Source organism: Coregonus lavaretus, assembly GCF_964263955.1.
Source record: "Coregonus lavaretus genome assembly, chromosome: 7".
In the NCBI taxonomy this organism is placed as follows: domain Eukaryota; kingdom Metazoa; phylum Chordata; class Actinopteri; order Salmoniformes; family Salmonidae; genus Coregonus; species Coregonus lavaretus.
The window spans coordinates 57,261,647-57,273,530 of NC_139994.1; the positions used below are offsets into that span (position 1 = coordinate 57,261,647).

Genomic DNA, 11,884 nt, shown 5'->3' on the forward strand with positions numbered 1-11,884 from the left:
CCCTCACTGTACATGTTCTTTGGGTGGTGGACCATTCTTGATACACACGGGAAACTGTTGAGTGTGAAAACCCAGCAGTGTTGCAGTTCTTGACACACTCAAACCGGTGTGCCTGGCACCGACTACCATTCACTGTTCAAAGGTACTTAAATCTTTTGTCTTGCCCATTCACCCTCTGAATGGCACACATACACAATCCATGTCTCAATTGTCTCAAGGCTTAAAAATCCTTTAGCCTGTCTCCTCCCCTTAATCTACACTGATTGAAGTGGATTTAACAGGTGACATCAATAATGGATCATAGACTGACCAGGTGAAAGCTATGTCATGGAAAGAGCAATGTTTTGTACACTCAGTGTTTACACCCTATAAAGAAAATAAAGAAACAAGGTATGCCAGCCACTCTGGAATGCCTGTCATCTAACTGTGACAGCAACTGTTTATTAGGGGATGAATTGGAACATTCCAGCTTTCAATCAGGAAATAGAAAATCAACGAAACAGGTGATGCCAAACTTGCCTATTACAGTACCGTCAGAAAGTATTCACACTCCTTGACTTGTTCCAGATTTTGTTGTGTCACTGGCCTACACACAATACCCCATAATGTCAAAGTGGAGTTTTTAGACATTTTTACAAATTAATTAAAAATGAAAAGCTGAAATGTCTTGAGTCAATAAGTATTCAGCCCCTTTGTTATGGCAAGCCTAAATACGTTCAGGAGTAAAAATGTGCTTAACAAGTCACATAATAAGTTGCGTGGACTCATTCTGTGTGCAATAATAAATAGTGTTTAACATGATTTTCGAATGACTACCTCATCTCTGTACCCCACACATACAACGATATGTAAGGTCCCTCAGTCAATGCCAATGTTCAAGAAAGGCCTTTTTCCCTTTATTCAGATTACAACCTATCACTTTCAGTTCTTTGAAAAGGAAATAATCTCCCAAATGTCACTATTTCTAAAACAAGCCATAGAAAGTTGGTTGCAATTTCAATTTAATCCTCCAGAAACGACAGAACAAATAATGCAACAAATATTGTGGTTAAATTCAAATATACTAATTGACAAAAAACCTTTATTTTTTGACAGAATGTTTAAAAAAGGTATAATCTTCGTAAATGATATCATCGGTAGGACTGGTGGAGTTATGTCACACATGCAGCTAACAAAAACATATGGAAATGTCTGCTCTACCCAAAATTACAACCAAATAATTGCAGCCTTACCGCAAAAGTGGAAGAGGAAAGTGGAAGGGGGAGAAAGTAAGGAACTTGTCTGTCGGCCTTGCATTAAAGAACATAATTGGTTAAGGAAAACTGTGATAAATAAAAAAGTATATCAGTTTCACTTAAGGACCAAAGGATTGACAGCCGTCCCATATAGATTGCAAAATAGTTGGGAAGAGATCTTTGACGTACCGATCCCATGGCATAGTGTTTATGAACTGACACGCAAAACGACACCGGATTCAAAAATCTTTCAATTTAAATTATTATATAAAATTCTTGCTACCAATAGAATGTTATTTATATGGGGGATACAATCTTCCCAGCTCTGCAGATTTTGCTGTGAAGAGACAGAATCATTAGATCATTTGTTTTGGTTCTGCCCATTTGTAGCTTGTTTTTGGACACAGGTCCAGGAATGGCTAAAGGATTGCAATATTTACCTGGAACTAACCTTGCAGATAGCATTACTGGGTGATCTGAAAAGTCATAGTCAATCAATCAATAATATAATAATACTTTTAGCAAAAATGTTTATTTTTAATTCACAATCTGTAGAAGTAATGAGAATAGAAAGGTTCAGAACTTTTGTAAAACATCACAGTACGGTTGAAATATATATGGCAAATAGAAATCCTATATGGATGGTGTTAAAGAGATAGATGGGAGGTATTGAATAGAGTTGAAGGATGGGACTAATAACAAATAACGACAAATAATAACAAAGATATCTAATAATGTAAGCATACTGTGTCCATAATAAGTATATAGGTTGTATGTTGGGAGCTTTTGGGAAAGAGCACAGTTAGAAAGATATGGCATTTAGAAGCAAACCGGATGGACATCATGAAAATGATCGGAGAGGTTGAGAGTAGAAGAAGTTCAGGAGCAAAAAATTAAATAAATATATATATATAATAGAATTATTGTAAAATTAACTCTGTCCATAAGGTGTAGATAGTAATTATAGACCAGAAGTAGAGGCCTGGGCATTGTTGTTCACTAATTTACTCCAAGTAGGGAAGGATGGTGGGGTTGAAAAGTAATAAAGGGGAGTATATATATAAAAAATATAAAAAAATAAACATGGGGGATTGGAAGTGATGCAGACAATTACATTGATAGAAGATACAATCTATCTGCAATATTAAGCTGATCCATTCCCCCCGAAAAAAAGAAATAAAAAATATTTAAAAAAAAAATATATATATATATAACAAAAAACAAAAACAAAAAAAAAGGTCCCTCAGTCAAGCAGGGAATTTAAAACACAGATTCAACCACAGTTTTTCAATGCCTCGCAAAGAAGGGCACCTATTGGTAGATGGGTAAAAATGAAAAATAAAGCAGACATTAAATATCCTTATGAGCATGGTGAAGTTATTAATTATACTTTGGCTGGTGTATCAATACACCCAGTCACTACAAAGATACAAACGTCCTTCATAACTCAGTTGCCGGAGAAAAAGGAAACCGTTCAGGGATTTCACCATGATGCCAATGGTGACTTAAAACAGTTACAGAGTTTAATGGCTGTGATAGAAGAAAACTAAGGATGGATCAATAACATTGTAGTTATTCCACAATACTAACCTAAATGACAGAGTGAAAATAAGGAATCAAATAAAAATATTCCAAAACATGCATCCTATTTGCAATAAGGCACTAAAGTAAAACTGCAAAAAGTGTGGCAAAGAAATTAACTTTATGTCCTAATTATGTTGTTTGGGGGAAATCCAACAACACATCACTAAGTACCACTCTTCATATTTTCAAGCATGGTGGTGGCTGCATCATGTTATGGGTATGCTTGTCATCAGCAAGGACTAGGGAGTTTTTTAGGATAAAAAGAAATGGAATAGAGCTAAGCAGAGTTGCTTACCAATACAACATTAAAGGGTCCTGAGTGGCCTTGTTACAGTTTTGACTTAAATCGGCTTGAAAATGTATGGCAAGACTTGAATTTTTTTTTAAATAATAATGCGCAAATATTGTACAATCCAGGTGTGCAAAGCTCTTAGATTTACCCCGAAAGACTTACAGCTGTAATTGCTGCCAAAGGTGATTCTAACATGTATTGACACAGGGGTGTGAATACTTATGTAAATTAGATATTTCTGTATTTCATTTTAAAGACATTTGCAAAACTGTCTAAAAACATGTTTTCACTTTGTCATTATGGGGTATTGTGTGTAGATGGGTGAGAATTTTAAAAATATTTAATCAATTTTGAATTCAGCCTCTAACAACAAACTGTGGAATAAGTCAAGGGATATTAATACTTTTTGAATGCACTGTATATTACTATTTCTAGACAGCAATAGTAGACCTACACTGTAATGATCAAGGCAAATCATGAAAGGGTATTGAAACACTTATACTTTTTTAAAGAGTTGTTTATGAAAGCTATAGATTGGGGGACGAATGGGGGGTAAGTGGCTACCCCCGACTGGCAGTAGGTCACATACAGGGGTGTGGCCAGACTTTGGAAGGATCAAATTGATATGGAAGAGACACTTTAATCCCAGCTGGCCAGCAACATATTACATTTACATTTTAGTCATTTTGCAGATGCTCTTATCCAGAGCAACTTACAGTTAGTGAGTGCATACATTTTTCATACTGGCCCCCCGTGGGAATCGAACCCACAACCCTGGCGTTGCAAACGCCATGCTCTACCAACTGAGCTACACGGGGCCTCCAGACAAACTAACAGAGGTCATTTTCCCTTCTCCCCAAAGGTCCCTCCCTCCTGCTTCCCTGCTATCCTGCCAGGAGTACGTCCATAGGTAATATAACCAGTGAATTTTACTGCAGTCTACATAATAAATTAATTTGGAAAATAGGACATAAATACATTTTGTATTGAGATTAATCGATAATTCTTCAAAGTCAAATTATATGAATAATAAATATCAAAGCAACCATAGAACTGTTAAAACACACAATCCAGAAACAGTGTATTAATTATTAAATACAAGCATTAAATAAAGAAACAATAAAGGTACTTCACACACCCAGATGTCCAAATGAAGCACTGAGCTGCAAAACGGGGACAAGGAGGAGAAGGAGGTGGAGACTTTTCATCTTATTTCATCTTTCTTTTATCGTCTTGTTACTGTCTTGTTACCATAACAACAACTCCGTCTTGTTAGTACTGTGAAAGAAAAGGATTTGTCCTCACAATCAATAAACACTAATCCATTGAACAAGTTTACAGGGTAAGGAAACCAAAATTATATTTTATAATTTGAGTGAACTATCAGTCATTCTAGCAGTGACTCAATGATTATGTCCACAGAGTAGGAAAGGCTCACCTATGAACATGAAAATCACACCAATCAGGCATACCAATCCAGGCAAGGTCAGATGAATCCAAGTCCAACAGCCTGATAAGATTAATCACAGGTTAAATATAATATAGTGTTACATTCACACAGAGGATATACTCTTAACATTTGAACAGAAATGTCCTCTAAAACCGTGCTGTGTTTAAGTCTTCTTACTAGGCTGTTTTTCTGAGCCTCTTTTGCTTTTAGTTATTTTGCATCACTTTGTGACCAGAGCTGATGTATAGGGTTTTATACACTTTATTGATTGATTTATCTCACCTGGGCCGATAATGCTCTTGTGGATGTACAGGCCTCGCAGGGAGACGTGTGACACTCTACAGGAATACATTGCGCACCCCGAGTCCTGAGGGGAGGGCCGCAGCCGGACGGAGGCTGTCACAGAGTAGGTACCGTCATGGTGTTTGTGGTGACTACAATGCGTGACGTCCTCCAGCTTCTCAGGCAGTTGACCACTGCTGGTCTCCTTGAAAAGGTGAATCTCCACATCCAGGGGGTAAAAGACTTCGGCGTTGCACACTACCCTGGGGATCTGCTCCTCCTCTGTGGTCAAGGAAACACGAGGACGCTCTGAGGGAGGAGAGGAGTGAAACACAAAAGACGGGCATCTAGTGTGATTATTTAAAGTCGTACTTCCTCAAGTCATTAAGGCATTTTCAATTATTTCAATTCACTTCCTGATTTGACTGAATTGAAAACTAACTTGATACCAACACAGTGAGCTGCCTCCCTCATACCCCCAGAGGTCTCACCTATGACGTGCAGAGCGATGTCCACACTCCCGTTGAGTGGTGGTACGCGGACGGAACACACGTATGTCCCCTCACTGCTCACCTCAGTGTAGGGCACAGTCAGGGAGGCATCCCCCCCGGCAATGCCCTTCACTGCCACCCCGCTGCCCTCTGTCTGCCTTGTGCTGCTGGAGTAGCTGAACAGCTTGGTCCGGTGCCATCCGTGCTGCTGTAGATGCCACTCGACTGTAAGGTGAGGGACCTTGTGGTCCACGGCAAACTGACAGTGCAGGGTCGTCTCTTTCTGCAGGCCCACCCGCACGGAAGGAGAGCGGGTCATAAGCACCATCACAGCTACATACAGACAGGGGGAAGGTAAGGGCAGCGGAGGACAGGGGAGGCACACAGACAGATCTTAGGTTGGACCACTGCCATACATACCTGTATAAAATCAGACATAATATGTCTAGGGCCAGAAGTTGACCACATACCCTGACCAGGAAAAAAATCTGTGCCATAATAATGTATACAATAGACACAAGAGTACAGTGTAAGAGTAGATGTTAAAGTACATGCCGTATTTGTATGTAAGCCCACAATACAAAATAAATCCATTGGTCTGTACCATACCTGAGGCGCTTATCTTTTCTTTAACTCCGATGGTGAGCCAGCTGAGGAAGTCTGGCTGGTGGGCCGACATGGCCGTGGCCGGGGTGACTCTGAGGAAGGTGGTGATGTTGAAGAGGCCTGCGGTGTGCCGCAGTGTGCAGGTGAACCAGATGTCGTGCTCCTTTCCTCCCAGGCTTGGCCAGCGCACACGGCTCATCCCTTTGCTGTACCTGTGGATGTCACACTGCAGTCGATCCACCGGACCCTCCACGAACTTCCTCATATCCACCTTAGATGCTGAGGAAGACACATCTGGGTTAAAATTCCAACAACCACAAGTAGCAGATTGAAAAAAAGGTTATTTGGCTGTCCCCATAGGACAGTGGTCGCCAACAGGTCGACGATGAAGGCTTGCGCTCCTTTTTCTCGCTGTTGGCCGTAGGTGCAATTGATTCAGAAGCCCTGCGCACCGGGTAAGCAACATGTTCCTGTTTTGAACAAATTAATTTGTCGGACGGGGACAGCCACTCCCGAGCAACGCAGCAGTCTAAGGCACCGCATCTCAATACTAGAGGCGTCACTATAGACCCTGGTTCGATTCCAGGCTGTATCACAATCATTCGAGGCTTCCCAAACATAATTCCTACAAAACTGTTTTAAGTTAATGTTACATTTTTTAAGTCATGAAAAAAATTTTACAGAGCGGTAATCTCAGCTTGCTTTTTGACTATGAAAGTGATCTTGACTTAGAAAAGGTTTGTGAACACTGCCATAGGACTAGGAGAACCCTTTTTGGTTCCAGATACAACTATTTTGGGTTCCATGTAGAACCCTCTGAGGAAAGGGTTCAAACTGGAACCAAAAGGGGTTCTTCAAAGGGTTCTCCTATGGGGAAAGCCGAAGAATCCTTTTCGGTTCTAGATAGCACCTTTTTTTCTAAGAGTGCATAAACCGTATCAATAGCTCTGGGTAAACCCTAATGCAAAACACACTGAGTAATAGGTGGGTAAAGCCAATGACAAAATACAAATAGTTTATTGAGTTTACCCTCCACTACACGGATCTGACTCACCTGCAACAAGGAACGTGATTGAGTCAGACAACAAAGCGCTGTTCCCTGAGTTGTCAAACTGCAACACAGCATCTCTGTAGATGTTTTTAGTTTCAATGTGTCCCTCAGCATTTGTCCATACAGCCTCATCTGTCAGTCGACAGCGCAGCCTTTGCACCTGTAGGAATCCTAGCACACCTGGGCAGAATAGAGAATAGTGCTGAGCAATTAAACGACATTTCAATTGTTTTTTTGTGTGGTTAGTAAACAAGTAGGCCTAATTGACCGACGTCGGTTCAATTACTTGAATTCCATTTAGTTTTTTTAGTTTTTAGTTCAGTGCAGAAACGCAGTAATTAACTACAAAAACCATAATCGTGGTCCTCTGTAGCTCAGCTGGTAGAGCACGGCGCTTGTAACGCCAGGGTAGTGGGTTCGATCCCCGGGACCACCCATACACAAAAAAAAATGTATGCACGCATGACTGTAAGTCGTTTTGGATAAAAGCGTCTGCTAAATGGCATATTATTATAATCCATTGCGGCAGTTTTTTCCGGATCAGACGGATCAGAGAGGAAAAGGTGAAGCGAGAAGTTTCACTCTCGGCAAAATCTGTCCAAAATAAGACCAATGGGTTTCTATGGGCTTATTTTGGACCTATGCTTGTCAACTGCCTTCCCGCTTTTGGGACAACGACTCCCATTGTTAGGGCGGAGACATGAGCGTCTCGTCATTATATAAAGATCTTTGGATGGATACACTTTTACACCAGCTACGTTAGGTTAGCGATACAAACACACCGTTTGAGAGAGGAATGTACACAACACAACACAACAATGAGGACAGAGACAGTTCGTGAAAGTATGACTTATTTACTTTGACGAACTAGTCAAATGATTTCTTCATACAGCTCTGCAGCATATTTAGGCAGCCTAGCTAAATAGGATAACTATAGACAGTACAGTATGGGGAGGACATAATGTTAGATGGCCTGGCTGGCTGACTGATACTGCCTGAGCAGAGATGATTACTTTAAGGAATGAAAAATAATAAAGTCACCAAATAAAAACTAAATAATATACACAACTGAAATATTGTATTATTTCATAGTAATTTCCTATTTCGCTATTGATGTCTACCCAATGTGGACCTGATCAGAGACAATGGAATATTTTCAATGTTTGCCAATTGAATGTTCAATATTTTTGGAATCTTCATTAAAAGCTATATTTCATAATGCATTTAATGATTTAAAAAAATTAGCAACCGAACCGACCTCAAAAAAACACTAATCGCTCAGGACTAATAGGGAGGTTGTCAACCGCGACAACAGGGATGAAAGATAGCATAAAGGGTCAACCGAAAATAAAAATAATAATAATAATAATAACAGAATATATATTCTAATTACCTGCATATGGAATTAAACAAAGGAGAGCAGTGAAGATGTTCATGTTGTTCAATATCTCCTCTCTCGTTGCAACTGAAACAAGTTCAACTTGTTTTAGAAGTTGAATAACTTTTACTTTCATTTCTACCGCAATAATGTGCATAGCATGGTTGTGTAATACAGTCTATCTATTCCTAGATCTTTGGCTAGCGGCAGAGCATCATAAATTGTGCGACTGTGCGGTGTTTGGTGATGACGACACACTGTGGGACACCGGAAAAAGGTATATGTGTAATGGCCAGACTGACAAGGAAACTTTAGGCAATTTATTATATTTTTAGAGGGTACTTTTTTATTAAAAGCATTAGTTAGCAAATGTGTGTGTGAATTATTATATGCATGAGGTTGGTAAGCTTTACTTTCGAAGTAGTACGTGCATTTGAACACTAGCTAGCTAGTAGCGACAACCAGGCTAGCCAGGCAGCTGCAGCATAGTCACGGTCGCCAGGTAGACACATTGGTGCGGCTGGCTTCCGGGTTAAGCGTGCATTGTGTCAAGAAGCAGTGCGGTTTGGCGGGGTTGTGTTTCGGAGGACGCACGACTCTCGACCTTCACCTCTCCCGAGTCCGTACCCGAGTTGCAGCGATGGGAGAAGACTGTAACTACCAATTAGATATCACGAAATTGGGGAGAAAAAGGGGTACTAAAAATTAATAAGAAGAAAAGCATAAGGGTGTCTGGTACTGGTAAATACACTACATGGCCAAAAGTATGTGGACACCTGCTTGTCGAACATCTCGTTCCAAAATAATGGGCAATAATATGGAGTTGGTCCCCCCTTTGCTGCTATAACAGCCTCCACTCATCTGGAAAGGCTTTCCACTAGATGTTGGAACATTGCTGTGGGGACTTGCTTCCATTCAGCCACGAGCATTAGTGAGGTCGTGCACTGATGTTGGGCGATTTGGCCTGGCTCGCAGTTGGCGTTCCAATTCATCCCAAGGGTGTTCGACGAGGTTGAGGTCAGGGCTCTGTGCAGGCCAGTTAAGTTCTTCCACACCAGTCTCAACAAACCATTTCTGTAAGGACCTCGCTTTTTGCACGGGGGCATTGTCATGCTGAAACAGGAAAGGGCCTTCCCCAAACTGTTGCCACAAAGTTGGAAGCACAGAATTGTCTAGAATGTCATTGTATGCTGTAAGGTTAAGATTTCCCTTCCCTGGAACTAAGGGGCCTAGTCCGAACCATGAAAAACAGCCCCAGACCATTATTCCTCCTCCACCAAACTTTACAGTTGTCACTGCATTCGGGCAGGTAGACTTCTCCTGGCATCTGCCAAACCCAGATTCGTCCGTCGGACTGCCAGATAGTGAAGCGTGATTCATCACTCCAGAGAACGCGTTTCCACTGCTCCAATGGCGGCAAGCTTTACACCACTCCAGCCGATGCTTGGCATTGCTCATGGTGGTCTTAGGCTTGTGTGCGGCTGCTCGGCCATGGAAACCCATTTCATGAAGCTCCCGACAAACAGTCATTGTGCTGACATTGCTTCCAGAGGCAGTTTGCAACTCGGTAGTGAGTGTTGCAACCGAGGACAGACAATTTCTACACGCTACACACTTCAGCGGTCCCGTTCTGTGAGCTTGTGTGCCCTACCACTTGTGGCTGAGCCGTTGTTGCTCCTAGACGTTTCCAATTCACAATAACAGCACTTACAGTTGACTGGGGCAGCTCTAGCAGGGCAGAAATTTGACGAACTGACTTGTTGGAAAGGTGTCATCCTATGACGGTGCCACATTGAAAGTCACTGAGCTCATCAGTACGGGCAATTCTACTGTTAATGTTTGTCTATGGAGATTGCATGGCTGTGTGCTCAATTTTATACACCTGTCAGCAACGGGTGTGGCTGAAATAGCCAAATCCATTAATTTGAAGGGGTGTCCACATGCTTTTGGCCATGTAGTGTATATGAGACCTTACCCAACTAGCACATTTGGCTCTCTGGAAGTTGTTGGAACTACGTTTTTGGTTTCCCATTGGTTCCGGGAACGATATGTTTCCTGAGCGGTAAAACAGAACGTTTTTTTTTTTACATTCTGAGAACAGATGTAAAAATTTCGCTTGTTCTGAGAAAATATGTTTATAGGTTGCAGGGAGGTTCTAAAAACGTTTTACTATGGTTCACTGCAAGTTTTCGTGGGAGGTTTTATTAACGTTCTGAGAACAGAAATGCTAGGTTATTTGAAGGTAATTAAGTAATGTTCTGAGAACATTCTCTAAACGTTGTGAATGTTTTGAATGAAATGTAAAGGTTATTTGGAGGTTTTTGAATAACTTCCTAAAAACTTAAACTGAATGTTACAATAAGACTTCTTGCTTAAGTAATCGTTTTGAGCTCCAAGCACAGAAGGAGACATGGAAATTCATTAAATTAGGCATTAATCATGCAAAGATGTTTATTTTTTATTGTGGCACGGAAACCGTGAGATTCAAACCTCTAATCTTCTGTTTTCTATCCATGGAGTTAGTCCACTGTGCCACCAGGATTGAGCTAGCATGGCAGTTTTTTTTTACTTATACAAAGCTGTTAATTTTAATTTATTCAAACAGACCCCATTTCAAAGGAAACAAGCACTCATTAAGATCAAGTGTGGCCAATTAGTGGCCGCGGCCAACACAACTGAACACACTTAACAAGATGGAGGATAGAGAGAGTTGTATTGACGCTGAGAATGGAATGTACAGTGTTTTCAGAAAATATTAATACCCCTGGACTAATTCCACATTTTGTTGTGTTACGGCCTCAATTAAAAATGGATGAAATATATATTTTTCTCACCCATCTACACACCATACCCCATTATGACAAAGTGAAAACATGTTTATTAAAATGTTGCATTTTTTTGGAAATGATGCATATAAGTGTTCACACCCCTGAGTTATGTTAGAATCCCCTTTGGCAGCGATTACAGCTGTGAGTCTTTCTGTGTAAGTCTCTAAGAGCTTTGCACACCTGGATTGTACAATATTTGCACATTATTATTTTTGAAAATTCTTCAAGCTCTGTCAAGTTGGTTGTTGATTATTGCTAGACAGCCATTTTCAAGTCTTGCCATAGGTTTTCAAGCCGATTTAAGTCAAAACTGTAACTCGGCCACTCAGGAACATTCAACGTAGTTTTGGTAAGCAACTCCAGTGTATATTTGGCCTTGTGTTTTAAATTATTGTCCTGCTGAAAGGTGAATTTGGAAAGTAGACTGAACCAGGTTTTCCTCTAGGATTTTGCCTGTGCTTAGCTTTATTCCGTTTCATTTTATCCTAAAAAACTCACTAGTCCTTGCCGATGACAAGCATACCTATAACATGATGCAAATACCATGCTTGAAAATGTGAAGAGTGGTACTCAGTGATGTGTTGTGTTGGATTTGCCCTAAACATAACACTTGGTATTCAGGACATAAAGTTAATTTCTTTGCCACATTTTTTGCAGTTTTACTTTAGTACCTTATTGCAAATAGGA

General features: G+C 40.6%; 1 protein-coding gene across 1 annotated transcript; it reads right to left on the minus strand.

Moving 5' to 3' along the window:
* Positions 1 to 4,252: 4,252 nt before the first annotated feature.
* On the minus strand, positions 4,253 to 8,574 carry LOC311132093 (tapasin-related protein-like). Its single transcript, XM_084165268.1, has 7 exons — positions 8,385 to 8,574; positions 6,995 to 7,171; positions 5,944 to 6,219; positions 5,335 to 5,667; positions 4,844 to 5,152; positions 4,550 to 4,621; positions 4,253 to 4,389 (listed from the first exon to the last, which is right to left on the minus strand). The coding sequence occupies exons 1-7, from the start codon at positions 8,524 to 8,526 to the stop codon at positions 4,337 to 4,339; spliced, it is 1,362 nt and encodes a 453-aa protein (XP_084021394.1). The 5' UTR covers positions 8,527 to 8,574; the 3' UTR covers positions 4,253 to 4,336.
* Positions 8,575 to 11,884: the final 3,310 nt, after the last annotated feature.

What these genes read in the sequence shown, in the direction of transcription:
- LOC311132093 (XM_084165268.1), bottom strand. Translation starts at nt 8,526, where the DNA reads ATGCACATTATTGCGGTAGAAATGAAAGTAAAAGTTATTCAACTTCTA. An exon ending in TTGTTTAATTCCATATGCAG is followed by an intron (nt 7,172 to 8,384) that starts GTAATTAGAATA and finishes TATTCTGCCCAG; the next exon opens with GTGTGCTAGGATTCCTACAG. An exon ending in AGAAAAGATAAGCGCCTCAG is followed by an intron (nt 5,668 to 5,943) that starts GTATGGTACAGA and finishes GTCTGTATGTAG; the next exon opens with CTGTGATGGTGCTTATGACC.